At 48.6% G+C, this 20587-nt stretch overlaps 1 protein-coding gene and 1 long non-coding RNA gene across 2 annotated transcripts; one reads left to right on the forward strand and one right to left on the reverse strand.

The window, feature by feature from the left end:
- Window positions 1-425: 425 nt before the first annotated feature.
- Window positions 426-9098, reverse strand: LOC134475425 (uncharacterized). The gene is made up of 2 exons (XR_010046531.1): window positions 7860-9098; window positions 426-3678 (listed from the first exon to the last, which is right to left on the reverse strand). It is a non-coding gene; the product is annotated as an uncharacterized LOC134475425 (long non-coding RNA).
- On the forward strand, window positions 5351-16782 carry Suv39h1 (SUV39H1 histone lysine methyltransferase). The gene is made up of 6 exons (XM_003462559.5): window positions 5351-5595; window positions 7633-7778; window positions 9092-9754; window positions 15303-15449; window positions 15543-15672; window positions 16318-16782. Exons 1-6 carry the CDS (start codon window positions 5577-5579, stop codon window positions 16449-16451), a joined length of 1239 nt encoding a protein of 412 aa, XP_003462607.2. The 5' UTR covers window positions 5351-5576; the 3' UTR covers window positions 16452-16782.
- Window positions 16783-20587: the final 3805 nt, after the last annotated feature.

Below are 20587 nucleotides of genomic sequence, written 5' to 3' on the forward strand. Positions count from 1 at the left end.
TGGGCATGCTGGTACACACCTATAATGCCAGTGCTTGGGAGGCTGAGACAAGAGGATGGCTGATAATTCGAGGCCAGTCTGGGCTCAAATAGTGAGTTCAAGGCCAGCTGGTCTACATAGTAACAAACAAAAACAAATAAAGATAGCTACATATCATGGCAAATGCTATGGAGTGCTGAGGCAGAGATAAGGGAGCAATGACATTCCAATGGAGCAATCAGTGAAGGGCCACTTGGAGGAGATGACAGCTGTAGGGGACCTAAAGACAGATGTGTCGGCCAGGGGAGTAGCCATACAAAGGCCCTAAAAGCTTAACATAGGCTGGCAGTGTAGCTCAGCAGTACAGTGCTTGCCTAGCATGTGGGAGGCCCTGGGTTCCATCCCCAGTACCATACACAAAACACCTGGCATGAAGCTGAGAGTGATAAATGAGTAAATCATTTATTCATGTGCACATGTGAAGTATTTTTCAGTGGACACTATACAAGATCAAGAGCACACTCAATGGTCAGACCTCCCTACTCTTTGTGCAAACCAGGACCCTGATGGGCAAGATATCCCTCTCAATTGCAAAAGTCAGCTGTGCCCAGTTCCCAGAACAAAGCAAGCACTGACCAATTGCAATGGAAGTCGCAAAGATTTAATCACCAGCTGGGCACACTGGGGCACATCTGTAACCCCAGCACTCGGGAGACCAAAACAGCCTGGGCTACACAGTGAGACCCTGTCTCAAAAACAAATAAAAAATAGGTAGAGCATTCCACCAGTACTGAAAAAAAAAAAGAAAGAAATGGGCCAATCAGGGAACTTGCTCAGTCCTGTTTTTCATTTTGTTGCTTTTTGCACTGCTGACAATGGAACCTGGAGTCTTCCACATGCTGATCCAGTGTGCAGACAACTGTTTTACCCCGTTTGTGAGGGGGAATCCAGAGCCGGTTGCAAGATCAGTGGAAGACCTTTTGAACCATCAATTTGGAAAGGGCACAGTGCTTGGAGGGAGAAAAACCAGTCAGATATAAATATTTGAAAAAATGTTCAGCATCACTAGTCATTTGAAAGGTGCAAATTAAAACAATCCTGAGAGTCCATCTCACTCCAGAAAGAATAGCTATCATCAAAAAATCAAGCAATAACAAATGCTGACGGGGGAAATACGGACCCTTCACTGTTGGTGGAAGGGTAGACTAGTGCAACCACTGTGGAAATCAGTGTGGAGACTCCTCAAAAAAACTAGGGTTGGAGGTTCCATTTGACCCAGTTATTCAGGTACCTTTCCAGAAGAATTAAAAACTTCATACCACAGCAATATATGTGCACCCATGTTTATAACAGCACGATTTTTAATATATTGATTTTGGAAACAACCTAAGTGTCCATTGACTGAGGAATGGATAAAAAGACGTGGCATTTTTATACAATGGAGTACTACTTGGCCATAAAGAAGGATCAACTAGAGACTTTTATAAGTAAATGGATGCAACTCAAAACCGTATTTATAAGTGAAATAAATAAGACACACATGTGGAAACATCTTATTGTCTCCCTGGTGTGACAAGCTAAAACAGTAAATAAGATCCAAAATGTACAACAGATATTGTAAAATGGAAAGAAACTGTTCAAAAGGAAAGAGAAAGTGGGATGGGTGGAAGGAGAAAAGCAGGGAGGGAAAAGCAAGTAACATATATACACATATACATATATACACATAAGACACTTGTATTACTAATTCCTCTTAGTTCATGGAAAAGAAAGGTTTGTGCTAATATTGTTTGGATGATTAAATGCCTATATCTTGTACTCTGAGTAACTAAAGCTAACAATACACACTATATTAACCATTGTCACCAGCCTACTGTTTTGAAATTTCTTCTTTAAAAAAATAAATTATGGGGCTGGGGATTTAGCTCAGCGTCATAAGTGCCTGCCTGGCAAGTTCGAGGTCATGAGTTTGATTCCCGGTACCACAATAAATAAATAAGTAAATTATGACTTGCTAGGACTTGGAAGATATAGGCTGGTTTCAGAGATATTAAAACATTAAATGTTTCTTAATGTCTGCATTCAGATTTCAGGTGTATATTCCCTTGTGAAAATTCAGCACACTGTATCCCCATGGTCTCTATACCATTCAGTGTGTATGTTACAGGCCAATATGCAGTTTTCACACATCAAAACAGTCAAACCTATGCACCTTTTGATGGATAAAATCATGTCTTGTCCCCAGCATTAGGCAAACCAGACACATGCTGGATAAACAGACACATGACTGGAATCTAGTAACAGGGTGACATTTTTATTTTAAGATCTCCTGAAAAAGGTACTAGTCCAAAAAAATTCACTCTCCAAATGAATGAGAGACTAACCCCTTCATGAATGAAGAAAATGCCCAATGCCACTCTATACAGTAAAATGTGGAGTTGGGATTTGACCCAAGTGGTCATTTTCCAGAGTCCAGGCCTTTGCTCTAACTATATTATTACACTATTTGGGAAAGGTCAAGGGTTTCTCTCCACTACCCACAGAGCCCTCCATCTACCAAATCAAGGACAGTAGAGGTTTCATCTTAAATCATTTTCTTGGTTTGGACAGCCTCTGGGACTCCAAGGAGCAGGAACTCAATCCCTCCAGAGAGGCTGCACGTGAGGGAGGAACAGCATCTGACAGTTCTACAAGGAGTAAGGGAGGGAAAGGGTTACACGGTGGCACTTAACACAGATGAACATGGCCAGCAGGAATTGATGGAACCTCAGTGACAAGCCATTTTCTTCATCTGGATGAAAGCAGACACAGTATCTGGTTAACTGTGTGAGTTTTGGTTGACTATAGCTCACAGAATGACAGCAAGAGGGGCAGTTTGAGAGATCAACAGTGCAATTTCCTGATGCTGTGAGGCTCTCACCTAGGACTGGCTGGACTGATGGCCTGACAGTGAAGAAGACAGGCAGCCTCCTGAGGGCGTTACTGGTGACCTGTGGTATTCCTGCTGGGTAGGGGCCAGGGTGTTGTAATGAAAGACTGGGGACTGGGGATTTAGCTCAGTGGCATAAGCACCTGCCTTGCAAGTGTGTGGTCGTGAGTTCAATCCCCAGTACTGATAAAAAAACAAAAAGACAAAAAAAAAAAAGAAAAGAAAAGAAAAGAAAGACTGATGCTAGAAATTGCCCCTGGCCTGAGAGAGGAACTGTTTGGATGTTACCCTGTATGGCCCTATGTGAGCAAAGACTAAACTGAAGGAATTTCAGGATTACTGATCAAGGACTGCAGCTGCCCACTACATAGCTGTGTCTGACTGAAATGCACCATGCTTGAGGGCCTGGCTCAATGTGTTGACTAACTGCTCACATGGTACAGGTTGGGGATTGCTGAAAATGACCACCTGGCTGCCTGACATGATAAGGGGCAGCCTGAGTGAGTCACAGGCCAGCCTATCCACAGCAAGATCCATGTAGCTACCTGACTATGGCTGTATGTGATTACAGACCACCTGCTCTGATAAGACCCCATGCTTCTCGGAGGGACCTAGACATCACAAGACACTGACTGACTCGACCCACGGTGGGGATGAGCTACTTGAGAAATGACCGATCATGTGTGAGAATCCAGCATGACTTGACTATAGCCATCTTGGTCTTAACCATCCTCTTGCTTGGCGGATGACCCCGGAATGGCTTCCAAACCCTATAAGATAAGGAAAGTAATTAAGGTAAGTCAGATGAACATTACATGCTGGCTACTGATTTTTTTTTTGTCTTTTTCGTTTTTATTGGTACCAGGGATCCGTGACCGCACACTTGCAAGGCAGGCACTAATGCCGCTGAGCTAAATCCCCAGCCCCTGGATACTGATTTTGACATTTGATATATTAATAGTTTGATTTTTTTTTTTGTCTTTTTCCTTTTTATCGGTACCGGGAATCGAACTCATGACTGCCTGCTTGCAAGGCAGGCGCTTATGCCTCTGAGCTAAATCCCCAGCCCCCAATAGTTTGATTTTTGAAAAAGCACATGTATATTCTGGTCAGCCACCCCATTTTTGTCTAGTTTAACAAAATAAACTCCTTCCTCGTGTCTTTGAGGTGTGGGAATTCTGTCTTGATGCCACTCAAGACCTGCTTCTGTTTTTTTTGTTTTGTTTGTACCGGGGATCAAACTCAGGACCACGGGCTTGTAAAGCAGGCTTATGTTGCTGAGTTAAATCCCTGGCGCTCTTCTTCTGCCTTTAATACACTTTTTTTTTTTAAAGTAGGACAATTTATTGGAAAAAGGAATGAGGAATATCTCTTGAGAGTTTTTGTTTGTGTTTGTTTTTGTACCAGGAATCAAACCCAGGACTTTGTGCTTACTAGACAGGTACTTAATGCCGCTGAGCTATATCCCCAGAGCTCCCGAGAGACAGGAGGGATCCCAAATGATTTGCTTTTCATTTCACTTTGCAAAATCATAGGATTTGGGCTGGGGATTTAGCTCAGTGGCATAAGCGCCTGCCTTGCAAGCAGGCAGTCATGAGTTCGATCCCCGGTACCGGTAAAAACGAAAAAGACAAAAAAAAAAAAAAAAAAAAAAAATCATGGGATTTGTCCAACCATTGCTTCGGCCTTGCCACCTTTCATCTTTGACAGCCAGTTTTGGTGCTCAGACTTTTCCTACACCACGGGTGACCCACTGACAGATGGCCAGGAGGTTTTATTGTGTTTCTGGTTGCTGAGATTATTTGCTCTGAAGGCCTAGATGGGTGTGTAGTGAGCAGAAACTTGAGGGGACCTGACAGGGCCATCATCTGACAGGGCTATATTAGAAGCCGACAATGACAGCTTGTCCTGACTTAATCCCAATCTGCTTGAGGGCATGGCTGAATGCTGCAATTTATGAGACATTTCTTTCACGATGGAGCACAACTGGTCCCATGGCGAGGGCAGATGAAGAGAAATGTTTGACTAGCTGACAGTGAGGGAATGGCAAGGTGGCTGGCTAATGACACTATGTCTCCCTGAAGACAAGGACAGAGTATAAGTGGATGCTATTACTGACTGACCGACAGTGTGAATAGGGAGTTGGAGGTTTGAAAGGACACCTGTCTGGAATTATTCATTTCCTGATTTGTACGAGTGCTCAACAGGGCAAGAAGCTATATACAACGCTAGTCCATCCTGGGAGTCACGGCCTGCTTGGGGTTAAAATGTGATGACGGACTGACTGACTGAGATAATTGGGGGTCTGACAGGACGGAGGATACCCCCTACGACCGTCTGAGAACGTGATTGGCTACCAGTGTGACAGACAGAGCGTGCGTAGAGGCAGGGCCTCGGGCAACCTCAACCGCCTCCGCCTCCGCCTCCGCCTCCGCCTCCGCCACCTCCACCGCCACCGCCTAGAAGCACTCTGGGAAAGTGTGGTGAACACAGTCTCCGGGACCGGGCCGGTGGCGGGGAGGAGTCTAATCAAGGCCTGCCGGTTGGCCCGCCCAGCCACTGCAGGCTGCAAGGCGCGGCCAATAGGCTATGCGATCCCGGGCACGCCCGCACGAGCTCTCTTCTCGCGAGGCCTGCTAGACCCGAATGTCGTTAGCCGTGGGGAAAGATGGCGGAAAATTTAAAAGGTGAAGCAGTGGCGGTATAGGCACGGGCCCGCTGGCTGGGTCGGGTGGGCTGGCGGGGTGGTGTCGCGGGCTCAGGGCCCCGGCGTCCGAGGCCCCAGAGCTGGGAGCCGGACCCTCGGGGTGGAAAGGATAGGGCTCGCGGAGCGCGGGCCCAGCGCGCTGGGTTGGGCGGGGCTGAGAGGAGGGGGCGCGCGCCTTATAATGCGGTGGGCGCAGGGCTAAGTGGGGACACGGGAGGGGGACGCGCGCTGCAGATCGCTACCGGATCGGCGCGCGCACGCGCGGGGAGTACGGGGATGCCGAGGCTGCGTGCGCGGGAAAAACCGGCTCCTGGTGACCGTTACCCTTTCAGTGTCCACGCGAGACGCCGGAAGGGGAAGGAAGAGGGAACAGACCCACTCCTTAGAGTGGGTGGATAGGTGACTCTCGAGGGGGACAGGGTATTACCGCTCACCAACATGAGGGAGGAATATGAAGTAGGTTCCCCCAAAAGAGGGGAACAGGGCCTCTGATGGCAGAGCTGGACTCCCCCATGTGCAGAGAAAGGGATGGCTCTGTCGTGAAGCTAAGCCGCGAAAAGAGTAGATTCCACAAGTGTGAAAGGGACTCCAAGGACCAGGAGAGTCCAGCTGTTGTCAGCACAGAGCCAGCAGCCCGGGCCGTTGGGACCACGCCTGTGGGATTTCAGATGCAAGTTAAGGCTTGGGCAGGGAGAGGCATCCTAGGGAGAAGGAAGCACAGGCGCAGGCTCATCGGACCTTGCCCAACGTACCAGGGAGCTTTAATTTTGTAAAGCTCCTCCTTGTTTAGCTTGACATCTAGGGCATCACATCATGAATTTAAGTAAGCTTGATCTTTGTAGTGGGAAGTAGAGAATATCGAACATTTCTAAAAAGATAAAATAGGATGTGGGCTGGGTACATTTGAAATCCAGTGTTTTGTGACATGGTTTGATAAAATGGCTTCTAAAGCACATTAATGAAAGACATGCCTTGAATAAGAAATATTTATTTTTAAATCTATGTCTTGAAATTTTTTGGTGGCTTCAGAAACATTCTAGGTATACTTAAAAGAATTAATGTCACAAATCCATTCTGCTTTGTGTATTCCTGAATTCAGAACATAGCCCTTTAGATGATCTCTAGCCTTCACAGAAATGTGGCTGAGACAGAGTGTCAAAATGCAGCAGAGGGGAAAAAATTTTACCTTGTTGGGTTAAGATGCTCCAGACAAATCATTCAAAGGAACCTTTCTGAAATGTGTATCATTTCACAATCCTTACTTACAATTCCAAAATCTAAAAAGTCCTGAAAACTGAAATCTCATTCTTAAATTTGGCACCATTCATGCAAAAGAAGATATTAAAAAGTGGGACTATGCAATGAGCTTATCTTACATTTCTATTTAATGTGGGAAATTAGTGCTTTTGCTGCAGAAATATTCACGTGTTTGATTATAGCTTGATGTCCCTCATCATGATTGGAGGGTTTAGTTTAATGTATGTTTCCAAGTTGTACTTGTAAAATCCCTCAATTTTGAGTTCTAAAACATGCCTGGCCCTGGGAGTTTCAGACAGGGAATTGAAGACCAGTCTTTCCAGTTACTCCTTTGTTTGGTGCCCTCGAGGTTTTAATCCTGTCCCCAACCCCCTCAGGCCAATACACCCTACCTAGGTGGGGGTTGGTCTCTTTCTTTTGCAAAGTGGAATGAGCAGGTCTTGAACCTGAGGCAGGTTTACTGGCAGTTTTAGGGATGGGGCAGAGGGAGTTAGAGGTTCTGGGAATAGATTCCTTTAGGACCGACCATCCATGAAACAAACCCCACTTAAAGCCTGCTGCTCCAAAGGAAGCCTTTGACACAGAACAAGGGTTTGAGGAGATAACACGAAAATCTCAGCATTGGGGGAAGACCTGTGGACTAAGTTTCCCTGACACTTAGGCTGACTTTGGGGTGTCCTAGAGAAGATTTGGGGTCCCATTTGGCCCCTAAGCTGGTCAGGCTGCCCAGTAATGGCTCACTCCGGCCCCCTTGTTCCAGGCTGCAGTGTATGTTGCAAGTCCTCTTGGAATCAGCTGCAGGACTTGTGCCGCCTGGCCAGGCTCTCCTGCCCTGCTCTTGGCATCTCTAAGAGGAACCTCTATGACTTTGAAGTTGAGTACCTCTGCGATTACAAGAAAATTCGCGTAAGTCTGGATTGATCCATGCCCTGGGATGGGGCAGGTCTCAAGGGATTTGGCCTCTTGCCCCACCCTTGCTGCCCATACCTGTTTCCAAAGGGGGTTTTCTCCTCTGATCCTTCCTGAAAAAAAATAGGATGAACAGATTTGGTTATCCCCATTTTATAGGTGGTAAGACTAACTGGGTTTCTTAGGGGATCAGGAGCCAAATGAAGCCCCAAATGTCTCTCTCTTCCTACCTCCCTGGAAATACAAACTGGTTACAGAGATTTAGCACCAGAAACCTGGAGTAGAGACAAGAATAGGTATTGTTACTAATTGTGTAACTATTGTTATGGTTATTTCCTCTCAGGAACTCATTTAACACTCCTGCCCCACCCACCCCCACAATACTTTACTGTGAAATGGCAACAGTTACCTTTGCCAGAAGATGTAACACAAAGTCAGTTATAAACATGCTTGGGTTTAAACCGGGTCTGTGTAAGCAGAGCCCCCTTAAACTCAAAACATTTTTCATCATCTGTGAAATGAGGAGAGCTAGTATGTAACTCATATAAATTTGGGAGTAACTTTGTTACCAGCACATAGGAGTGCTTAAACTGTTAGTATGTAACTCATATAAATTTAGGAGTAACTTTGTTACCAGCACATAGGAGTGCTTAAACTGTTTCATGATGAATGCTAGGAAAATGTTAATGGAGTCTTTGTTACCAATGGAAATTGAGACCCAGAGAAGTTAACTAACTTGTTTAAGGCAACACAGCCAGGGAGCTCCAAATGGAGGATTTGTACCCAGGTGTGTAACTTTAGAATTTGTGCTATGAAACTGTCCCATTGCTGCCTTCCAGCAGTAAAAGCTCCCTCTGGCTGTCGTGCAGGGAATAGAAAGGGCCAAGGCAAGGGGGACCAGTGAAGAGGCTCCTGCCAGGGCCTACTGCAGCCTAAGTGGTGGCAGTGAAAATGGTGGGGTGATTCGAAAAGGTCAAATCCTGGATGTGTCTGGAAGGTGGGGCTAACAGAGTGTGCCACGGCTGAATGTGGGGAGTGTGAGCAGAAGATGAGTGAAAGGTGACTCTGGAGTGTGAGCTGGATTAGTGCAGATGCTGGAGGAGGAAGGAGGGAGTATGCTTGAGAGATGAAATGAAAAGCAGAAATTGGAGGGACAATAAGGGGGAGGGTGTGAGTTGAGCCTAGGAATCCTGTCTCTAGAGCCTATGGTTTCTAAACATTCCAGAAAAGGAGTAGGGCAAAGTGGAGATTCTTCATTGGCCCAAGAATCTCATCATTTATGACACCCTCATTCCCCTGCCTCCCAACAGGAACAAGAGTATTACCTGGTAAAGTGGCGTGGATACCCTGACTCAGAGAGCACCTGGGAGCCACGGCAGAATCTCAAGTGTGTGCGCATTCTCAAGCAGTTCCACAAGGACTTAGAAAGAGAGCTGCTCCGGCGATACCACCGGTCAAAGCCGCCCCGGCACCTGGACCCAAGCTTGGCTAATTACCTGGTGCAGAAGGCCAAGCAGAGGCGGGCACTTCAGCGCTGGGAGCAGGAGCTCAATGCCAAGCGCAGCCACCTGGGACGCATCACTGTGGAGAACGAGGTGGACCTGGATGGCCCCCCACGGGCATTCATGTACATCAATGAGTACCGAGTTGGTGAGGGCATCACTCTCAACCAGGTGGCTGTGGGCTGCGAGTGCCAGGACTGTCTGTGGGCACCCACTGGAGGCTGTTGCCCTGGAGCGTCCCTGCACAAGTTTGCCTACAATGACCAGGGCCAAGTGCGGCTGCGAGCTGGGCTGCCCATCTACGAGTGCAACTCCCGCTGCCGCTGTGGCTATGACTGCCCCAATCGCGTAGTACAGAAGGGCATCCGCTATGACCTCTGCATCTTCCGCACAGATGATGGGCGCGGCTGGGGTGTCCGTACACTTGAGAAGATCCGCAAGAACAGCTTTGTCATGGAATACGTGGGAGAGGTAGGGAGACAAGACCTAGCGTGTCGTGCAGCTATCCTCACTGGGTATGCCCAGCTTCTACCCTGTGTGCCCAAAACTCCTGTGATTTCGTTGTAGAAGTCTGGGTTGTTAGTCTGAGTGGCATAGGGATCTCCTGGCAGAGGCTACAATTCCAGGCTGGAACACACCAGCACAAACATGCTGGTGGCTAAAAGGACACTAAAGTACTTCTGGACAGGAGTGGCCGCCTAAAGGTCCCTAGCAAAGAAGGAAAGTAGGAATTGAGATCTAAACAGCAGTCCTTTCAGAGGTCACGTGGTCAGAGCACAGGGTTGTAGCACCTAAAAAAGCCCTTCCCTTACCTTCTCAGGGCCATCTTACACAATTAGTACCTGCACCAAGGGAGGATCATTCATGGTGTGCAGTAGACATAGGCCTGCTTGGACTGAGGTTGCCTACTTCCTCTAGCCTTTCAGGTGACCCAGGAGAAGGGCTGGGCGAATGAGGGAGGCCTCCACTGTAATGAATGAGACACTACATCCTAGTGACTGCACAGGCTGGAGTTTGTGTGCTCATGACCAGTCTAGTGTGGGTGTTCAGGCAGTCATCCCTTCACAGTGTCTGTGATACCATGTTCTCTCCCCTCTTGTGCCTTTCCTGTGCTTTAGAGCCTCAGAATTGCCACCACATCCTCAGCATTCCCTGGCAGGCAGGCTGAGTAGAGGACCAAAAGGGAGGGTGCTAATGGGTCAGGTCTGAGTACAGCATACGTCACTTCTGCCCACACTCTTGTTGGCTGGCACTGAGTCACTGGCCTTTACTGCAGTGCCAGTGGAGCGGGGGTGATTTAGCTGTGTGCTCAGGTGCAAAACAGAAGAGGTTGAGTGAGTAAGTAGCAAATGTCTGCAACAAAGTGTGTCACATCTAAGGTGGGATGTGGCAGGCATTTGGAGTAGAGCAGTTCTCTTTTATGTAGAATCAGCTCATGCCATAGGAGACATTTACCATCCATAGACCATGACCACTTAAATCCATGAATGTGCCACATTCTTGGTAACAATCTCAGATACCTCTACATAGTTCCACAGGTTTCTTGGGGGGGGTGATATGGTTGGGAAGTGATGAAGAGTGTCATTGCCCACACTGTAGCAATGGCATTGATGACAAGGAGAGGCACCCTCTCTTGAGTAGAAAGGAATAAACGCCAGAAGGGCAGGCCCAGTTTTGAGACCACAGAGTCTGTACCACAGAGGACTAGCAGTCTGGATGAAAGGATGGCCACACCCTGGGTGGGCTGCCAGAGGACACATCCCCATGCCACAGAGCCAGCTAGTCTGGAAGAAGGAAGTTTCCACACTCAGAGGGTTCCTGACAGCAGCAGGAGAAGGGATCCTGAGGAACTTTAGGGAGAGATGTCCCCATCTCAGAGTGACCCAAGGACTTAGAGAAAAAGCTCAAGCTCTCTGCACTCCAGAGGACCCTAACTTAGGAAGTATCCACACTCACACCATCCTGGGGGGTCAGGAAAAAGAAATGTCCTCACCCCCAGCGGGATCCACAGATTCTGGAGACAGTCTTTATACCTTTGAGCACTCTGGCAGGCTGTAGGAAGTGGCCAGACCTCAGAAGGACCACTAACTATGGAGAGGATAATGTGTTGTGACCTGAGAGCCCCGACATTCTGGAGGGGAAGGTGTCCAGGCCCCCTGAGATCCTGGAACTCCTAGAGGCCATCCCAAGCAGGAAGTACAACCTCATTGTCCTTATGTCTAAAGATGTGGCCATCCTCAGAGCCCATAGGCAGCCTCAGAGTTCTGGGTTTAATGTCCATACTTCTGCATGCTGGAAATGGGTTCCAGGGGCCCTCTCACCCCTTCCTCAGTATCCCCACTCTCCATGCTGTTTCTTGGCCCTCCTGTTGCCATATATGGTGGCTTCTAGGCATCCCTCTGGCTCCCTTAGACCCATGGGTCCTCCTGATGCACTACAGGTCTCTAAACACTACTGAACCAAACTCATCTTCCCTTGGCTTTTGAGGAGCCAGCAATAGGGTGGGCCCTGTATCCTGCCTGCCAGAGCTTGTAGCCCAGTGCTAACACTCAGCAGCAATCACCGCACCTCTCTCTGTCTCCATTTCCTCATCTGGAAAATGGAAGCAATAACAGCACCTGCCTCCTAAGCTAGTCAGAAGCATGTATTCTGTGGGAAATACGCGGAAGAAGCACTTGAACAGTGGTCAGTACACAGTAAGTCTCAGGTAAGTGCTAACCATTACTGTCCAAAAGTCAGAAAATCTAAATGCTCAAAAAGTGAAAGGTTTTTTTATTACCCATCTGTTCACAGACCCCATCCTGACCAGACAAAGAGATATTTATAGTCCTTATTGTCCTACTTAGGGTGACTATTCATATGTTTCATATCAGAAATACTAACTTGATTATATGGTGCTGTCCCATGTTTTCAAGTTGTTACGTATTTTCAGGACATAATCCCCATATCTGGATGCTACACTGTCTTTCCCCCCTGGGGACACTGACCATCTTTTTATTTTTTTTTTGATCCTGACAATCTACAGTGACAGTTCCTGCCATGTATGTAACCCTTTGCTTCTTCTAACCCTTTCACATTTGAACTTTCACATTTCTGCAGAACACTTCCACCTCACCCAGCAGAAAATACTGGCCTACTTTATCCATTCCAAACCACATGTTCTCTTCACATTTTAACATCTCTGAAATGAAGGGGATTTTAATTGATGTTCTTAGGTGGTAATATATTTAATTAACAGTTTTCCCTTTCTTGGTAATGGGTACAATACGGTAAGGGTGCACCTCAGATTTCTACAAGATCCAACACAACCCCTCAATACATTGCTCTGTTCCTAACAAAAACAAGAACACTTTCTACATCAATGATCTTAGGATTTTACAACAGCCCCTGTGAGGTTAGACTTCTGTCACTGTTATGCCCATTCTGCAGATGAGAAAACAGAAACCCAAAGCCATGTAGTAACATGCTAAGTCACAAAGATAGTAAAGTGGATTTTTTTAAAAGCCCAAGTGTCTACAATTGGTGCTCTGCCAGGCCTATTGGCCTTTTTATTTTTGGCTGGGGAAATAGACACAGAGAAGGAACATTCAGGATCTCACATCCTGGAGCAGGCAGACTGGCAGCTACCCTCAGGGTTCTAGCTCCTGTTCCTGTGCTGCCAGCTCCTGGGCTGGCTGGCCTTCCCACCAGTAGCAGCGCTGTACGGCCCAGGGATTCAGGATGAACCACCCATCTCAGAGTGGGGCTGAAAGGAAGGCAAAAGGGAAGAAACTGTGCCCTGGAGGGCTTGAGGGATGATTCACTCCTGGTGAGACTGAGGAAGCAGGTAGGGGCAGGACAGACAGGAAGATGGAGCGGGAGGAAGTGGGCCTACCCCTGGCATGGGGAGGGACTCCAATTAGAAAGATGGCTCAGATTTGAGTCATCATGCTAGTGAGTGGGAGCTGCTGCTCTTTGATCCCAAGCTTCTGAGGTGGGCTGAGAAGGCAGAGGCTCAGAGCGAACACCACAGGATAGTGCATATTGTCCAAGAGCTAGAGGGAGACTGGCCACCTCGCCACTCAGCATGCTCCTATGGCTCTTGTTGCATCCCCAGGAGAGGGCCTCCACTCTAGCCAGTGGCCTACGATGACTTCCACCTCACTTTAGACACTATATCTCTTTTGTATTCCCCCTTGGATTCCTTCTAAGCATTGTGTTTTCTGATCAGCATCTTGCACTGTGGGTGTCTGACTCCATCTTCGACATCTCTATGACCCTTGAGGGTAAGGGCCAGGCCTGTCCTGTCTGTCTCCCCATCGAACTGTGATCCCTGCAAGTTGAGACCAGGCAAAAGGTAGGCCTCAATCAAGACATCCACAGAATGGGATGGGGTTGTGTAGCTCAGTGGCAAAACATGTGTTTAGCATGTGTGAGGCCCTGGGTTCCATTCCCCTCACTACAAAAGCAAGCAGGTTTACCAAATGAATAAACAAACAAATCAGGTATGGAGGAGCCATGCCCCTCCAGGACTGTAGGTAAAGTAGTAAGCAGTATGGCCCAAGGGTAAATCTGGGTTCTATAAAGGTACTGCTGATCAGTAGCCAGCACAGAGCACAGGCTGGAGGTGATGGCATAAGATAGAGGCAGGTGGGAACCTGTGTTCCCTTCTGAGGAAAGCTCACAGAGTACTCAAGCCTGGAAAGGGATAGATATGTAAAGTGAGGAGTATGGTTCTAGGGCCAGAGGGGGACATCCTGGGTAGTTCTTGGGTTTATATCCATTGTAGGGGAGGTTGGAGGCTGGGCTGTGCAGCAGAGGGGACAGGGAAGGAGGAATGGGTGTGAGAGACGATGAGTGTTGAAGCTTCCTAGAGGACACCAGCGGACTGAGGCCAGGTCTCTAGGCTGGAGGAATAGAAAGTTCAGCATTGCTGTGGACTGCGCCATTCTGGCACTTGTCTCTGAGGGCTTGACAAAGAGGCAGAAAAAAACCCAGGAGTGGGGGCATCCCGGGTTAGGAGGAAGCAGTCTTTTGTACAGTGGGACTTTCACCCAGAGAAGGGTATGGTCAGCCACAGTTGGGTATTGCCAGAGGCTATATTCATTGGTCCTGGAGAAAGGAGATACCGGGCCAGAAGAGAGATTTGTGGGGTAGAATCCATCATCAGCATTTTGGGTATAAGGACAGGCCATGGATGGGAGGTGGAGCAGCTCCACATTTATTAGGGGGAGGGGCATGGGAGGTGTCTAGTCGGTCAGGTGTGGTGTGGTACTGAGAGGGGTCCTCTCTCCTTTGGTTTCCCTTCTTTCATTCATATTCCTCCTCTGTTCTACCTTTCTCTATCATTCCATCTCTTAAGCTTTGGCCTCTGCCCCTTTCTGGCCATCTCAGACTCTCAGGGTTCGTGGCCTTGACCTTTTCCCAGAGAACTTGGCCTTTACTCTGAACTGCACTTTCGTACCAAGATTCTGTGTTTCCAACCTGGCCTCTGCCTCCAGTCCCCTTCCCTGAGTCTCTGCCCCATTGCCTCTCCTTCCCCACCATCCCAGGTCTCATGCTCCTTGTCTAAGTCCTGGCTGTGCTGGGACTTGTGCTGGCTGCAGCCCTCTTGGCCCTGGCTCAGCTTTTCCCTGTCTTCCTCCTAGTTGTGCCCTGGTCTCATTCTTTCTTGCCATTCCTCAAGCCCTCTGTCTCTGTCTCTCTTTCCCTTTCTGCTCTGTGCTGAAGGCACAGGGGGTTGTGGAACATCAGGACATTTCAGGCAGTCTCGGGGGGCAGCGAAAAATGCCCTTTTTATTATAACTACACCTGGTGACCAGCTTCCTACCACGGCAAGACTCCTGCCATCCAGAGGCCTTAGGAGGGAGAGAATGGTGGAGAGCAGTCACCTGAAAAGGCTGTCAGGCTATCAGCATTGCTGTCCCTATATGTCCATGGGGCATAGGTGCCTCCTGCTCTTCCCTGGGGGCAGACCAGGGTTTGAAGCAGTGCTGGCTTTCTGGAGCCTTGGTGACCAGACCCCCACTCCTTTTCCCAGATCATTACCTCAGAGGAGGCAGAACGGCGGGGCCAGATCTACGACCGCCAAGGTGCCACCTACCTCTTCGACCTGGACTATGTGGAGGATGTGTATACTGTGGATGCCGCATATTATGGCAACATCTCTCACTTTGTCAACCATAGTGTGGGTACCCCTGGCAGGTGGGCAGGGGGTTGGAAGGAACAGGTCAAAGCCCCTCCTCACTATTCTATTGTGTTTTTTGTTGTTGTTGCCTAGTGTGACCCCAACCTGCAGGTGTACAATGTCTTCATAGACAACCTTGATGAGAGGCTACCCCGCATCGCTTTCTTTGCCACAAGAACCATCCGGGCAGGCGAGGAGCTCACCTTTGATTACAACATGCAAGGTGGGGGTGGCAAGGGTCCAGAAACAGGGACAAATAGTGATGTGGGATGTGAGATCCCCATGCCAAGGCACCCTGGTCACTCAGAGAACCAAGGGAAATTCTTTAGCTGGAGCTTTTAGATGCTCCCCCCAGCTCCAGAACCCCAACCCTGAGTCAATCTCACAGGACTCAAGGAGGTAGGGGTTTGGCTGGAGAGAGAAAGCCCTCTTGGTTCCATCTAGACTGAAATGTACCAGCCCTTCCTCCCTCCAGCTCCCTTTGGCTTCTCACTCCTGGAGTCCCCACCCAGTGCCTTCCCTGACTAATCAGTTGCCTCTCAGACACTCAGGTGGATCTCATGCTGAGAGTTCAGCTGTACCTCTGGTTACCCAGGGGGCCCTCTATTTCTGACCCCCACTTGACCTAACCCTTCTGGTTCCCTGCCAGCCCCCACCTCTCCCAAGAACCCTCAGCCTGTGGTCTGACTGCCCTTCCCGGGATGCACGCTGCCCTAGCCCCAAAGCCCCATCCCTGAGATTCCTCACTCAGATCCCAGCCTCTAAGATCTGAGTCTCCTGGTATAAAGGGTGGCAGGATACTTCATCCAGGTCTTCTAATGAGTCCTTTCCCTCTCTTTCCTTCCCCATCCCGGCTGTGACTCCACAGTGGACCCCGTGGACATGGAAAGCACTCGCATGGATTCCAATTTTGGCTTGGCTGGGCTCCCTGGCTCCCCTAAGAAGCGGGTCCGTATCGAATGCAAGTGTGGGACTGAGTCCTGCCGCAAATACCTCTTCTAGTTCTGAGAAGTCTGAGGCCAAACTGACTGAGGGCGCCTGAAGTCACCCACCCTCCCTCACTGCTGCCCTCCTGTTGGGGAATGATCGCAGGTCCTCTTACCTGCCCCCACCTGCTCCGCCTGCTCTATGGTCAGGGCTCTGTTGAGGACTGACTCCAGCAGTCCTTGTATGTGTTCCAGCCCCTCCATGGGTTGCACTTACAAACCCTCACCCACCTTCAGAGTACATCAGTCACATCAAGATTTTCTGCAGTTAGGGTTGGGGCTTACTGTGGAGGTCTAAGGGTGGAGACCCAGCCCAGGGCCAGAATAAAAAGATGTTTGTTTTTGTACTTGCTTCTGCCTGTAGCCTGAAGCCCCTGCTGCAGGCCTCCTCCCCTCCACCACAGGGCAGGCAGACATCCCAGGGGAGCATTCCAGCCTCCCAGCTGCAGCAAAAATGATGGAAAAGGGAGTACACTGTGGGGGACTGAGGCTGGATCTGTTCATCTCACTGGTAATGCTGGCAGTGATGGCTCTGTCAGGACTGCCCAGATGAGAGGCGGATGCCATATGCCACTGGGAGGGGGATGGGTACTTGTGGCCCACTGAGCAGTGAGTGGAAGGTGGTTCTGACCCCTCAGGAATGCCAAGGGTACTAAGAACCCTGCCCTTGGCTATAAGGACTGCTGGTGCTACTGGAGCTGGAATCGAGACCTAGATAGTTGTAGATAGCACTTAGGACAATAATGTGCATTGGTTAGAAGCTGGTGAGGTGTTTGGCTCTGGTAGAGCACCTGGTCCATATAGGTTGTCTCAGGGAGGCCTTGAAAACCACAGAGGTGGTTCCAGGAAAAGGCCCATGTGGCAGAAGGCAAAGCACTGTACAGTAAAGTCCTCAACTTAATGGAGCATTCGGCCTATGAACTTTGAAGGGTGTACTGTGTAAGATTCACTTGGTCGGACCATGAAAGAACCTGACAACAGAATGCTGGGGAAAGAGCTTACCCACTAGGATATGGGAAGGCAAGAAGGAAGCCCCTGCTGGCCAACCCCAGCCTCCAGCCCTCTGTGCTCACCCCAGGCCCACTGGTCGCAAATATGAACTGCCTTCAAATGTGCATAACATGAAGCCTCGCCCCCTGTTCCCCCAGCCCTGAAAAGTCTCTAGGAAGCCTTTCTTGATTCCCTGTGCCCAGAGTGCCCTTCTGTGAGACTGTGCGCCCTGCTAGCCAAAGCCAGATCACGTGTCTGTGTGTCCTGCCCTTGTCTCCCAGGCTGACCTTCAGACATGGGCTGAAGCTGGTTCTTCTCTTGTAAACCCCTTGGCCCTACCCAGCCTGGAATGGGCACCAATAAATTGTGTGTTGACTGAACAGACCCAGGTGTGGGGGAACGAAGGTGGGGCAGGAGGGTGAGAGGCTGGGACCTAAAGTTGCCCCTAGTGTAGTCTTCAAGCCTCAGCCATCTGACTTAATCTGTTCACTATGGGCTCTCACAGCATCCCACATTGCACTATTCCCTACAAAAACCCTGACCTAAAATAAACTTGCTTCATATATCCATGCTGACATGCAATCAAAAAGCAAACAACCCAATGCTGTCTGAATGGATAAAACATTATCTCTTGCCATAAACAAAATAGCCAAACGAGTAAATGCAGTGATGATGAAATGTGCTGATTTGGGCTGTGCCCTCCTTATTCTTAGAAGCTTTGAACTTAAAGCCTGCCAACTGCATTCAAAAGAAAACTTTCACCCAGGGAATCCCATACCCAGAGAGTTCACACAGTGTACCTAAGACACAGGCTCCCAGAGATAGCTCCTAGACCTCAGAATGTAGGTATGGACCACAAACCTCTCAGGGCCCTCATCCCCTAGGATACCTGCCTCCAGAAAGCTTGGAGCTAGCACACCTGGACACAGATCCCAGGGAACTTAGGCTTCCAAACAGCTCTCGCGTGCAGGGATGCAGCAGAAGCCACACAGGGGTCTTTACTTCTGTCTTCTGTGACACAGATGAGCAAACGCCATAGAAACCTGATGACCTGGATTGGATGTTACTTCCCAAACTATTTGGAGCCCTTACATTCTAACTGCCACCATCCAAAATGCTCCCATTTCACATGCTGGGAAAGGCCCCAAGTGGCTGAAATGTCACTGCCAGGGTGCACAATGCCCAGACATCTGAGAGATCTAACAGTCTCAATCCACCCTTAAATGAATCTATCTTTTTTAATGAGATGGCATCTCATTTTATTGACCAGGCTAAAGCAATCCACCCGTCTCAGCCTTGGGTTCAACCAATCCACTTGTCTCAGTCTACCAAGCAGCAGGACTACAGGCAAGTGCCACCATTTTTAGTTCCTTCTACAACCTCATACTTTGGACACGCTTCCAAATTGCTCAGACAATATCCTACCATCACTGAACATTCAGATACTTGACTTTAGAGATCTCATAGCCTGGAACAGACACCGATCAGAATTCATACCCTGGAAACAGATCTATATGCAGCTTAGAAACCTTTTGATTTAGACCCCCCAACAACAGTTTGTTGTTAGGACACCCTAGGGCTCCTGCAGCTATCTCATGCTTTCTAATCTACATGTCTAAAGAGCTCCCAGGTGAGAGCTTGGGAGCCTCATACCCTGAGCACACTATTAAGGTGGCTACAAAACCACACTCAGTGGAACGCTGCCCTAAGCCAACTCTCTCACCTCATGCTTGGAGATGGGTTCCTGTTAAGATGTTCTGTGCTCTATACAGATTTCCAAAACATGGCCCATAGCTTTTTAGACAACAACCTCTAACAGTTTAGAAACCTTATATCCTTGGCTTAGATCCTTAAACAGTTCAGAATCTTTCTTTTCTTTTCTTCTCTTTTTTTCTATTCCCTTCTCTTCCCTTCCCTCCCCTCCCCTTCCTTCCCTTTCCCTTCCTTTCCCTTCCAGAGAAGACACAGACTCAGAGAATTTCTAACCTGAGACAGACACAGAACAGCTGAGATATCACAAGCCGGTTACATATACTCAGACGGTGGCTCTGGCACCTTGTGACGGGACACAAACTCCTGAAGAGTTAACCTTGAGACCTGGACAGTAGACTCTCCCTGGCAGATGTGCAATGCCAAAATGCTCACAGCGGACAAACTGTAAAGGCCTCAAGACACAGACCCCCTCCAACACCCAAGAAATACCAAAAACTGGTAGCAAAACCTCAAACCCTGGAAAAGACCCCCAGAAAATCAGAGACTTTACACCCTGGGACAAAGGCTCCGCTGACTCACTGTTGGAAACATAACTCAATAGTTGAGCCTCAACACCAGAGTACAGAAACCTGAGATCTTATGCTCCCAGACACAGAGGGTGAAGCACTTTAAAGGTACTACATGGTTAAAAGCCTTCACATCTGGGAAACAAGCCTGAAGCTGCTCAGAAAAACCAATCCCAGGACAAAACCCCCACCATTACAATAGACAGGTTCAGAGTCATTGGCTCAAACCAGTTCAGAGGGGTGATCCCCTAGGCTTTAACGTCCACATATCACAGGCACCTCACATCTAAGAGAGTTAAGTAGCTCAGAGACATCAAAATCTCTGCAGAGACCACCACAGTTAAGAGATTGCTCACACCATGGCCAGGCATGGTGGTGCAAGCCTGTAATCCCAGCATTCAAGGATGAGGCAGAAACACCAACATGAGTTCTAGGCCAGCTTGGATTACATAGCAAGACAGACAAGCAAAACAAAAAAAAAAAAAAAAAGAGAGAGAGAGAAAGAAAGGAGACAAAAGAGGAAAGAGAGACTAACTGCACAGGCCTGCAGACCACCCGGAGAGTACTAATAACCTGGAAAGAGATCCACAAATAGAGCAGACTGTAGACCTCCTAAGTGTGCTATATGCCTGGAAACACATCAGAGGGCTCACGTGCAGGGTATCACATCACACAAATCAAGGAACACACACACACACACACACACACACACACACACACACACACACACAGATCAGAGACCTTCAGGCCAGGAAAACCCCAGAAAACTGATCCTAGATCTGACATCCTGCAACCAAGAGACCCCAATGAATTTGGAGAGCTGAGGTACTGTTTCCTACATCAGCAGAGACAAGAGATCTCTCTGGGCAGACTGACAGCTTGT

The sequence above is a fragment of the Cavia porcellus genome, unplaced genomic scaffold, assembly GCF_034190915.1.
Source record: "Cavia porcellus strain 051 isolate PalLab524CR breed Dunkin Hartley unplaced genomic scaffold, mCavPor4.1 scaffold_3, whole genome shotgun sequence".
In the NCBI taxonomy this organism is placed as follows: domain Eukaryota; kingdom Metazoa; phylum Chordata; class Mammalia; order Rodentia; family Caviidae; genus Cavia; species Cavia porcellus.

Bases quoted from the DNA above. Each gene is read 5' to 3' on its own strand.
- Suv39h1 (XM_003462559.5), top strand. The intron at 7,779-9,091 runs GTAAGTCTGGAT...GCCTCCCAACAG, and splicing joins GCGATTACAAGAAAATTCGC to GAACAAGAGTATTACCTGGT. The intron at 15,450-15,542 runs GTGGGTACCCCT...GTTGTTGCCTAG, and splicing joins CTCACTTTGTCAACCATAGT to TGTGACCCCAACCTGCAGGT.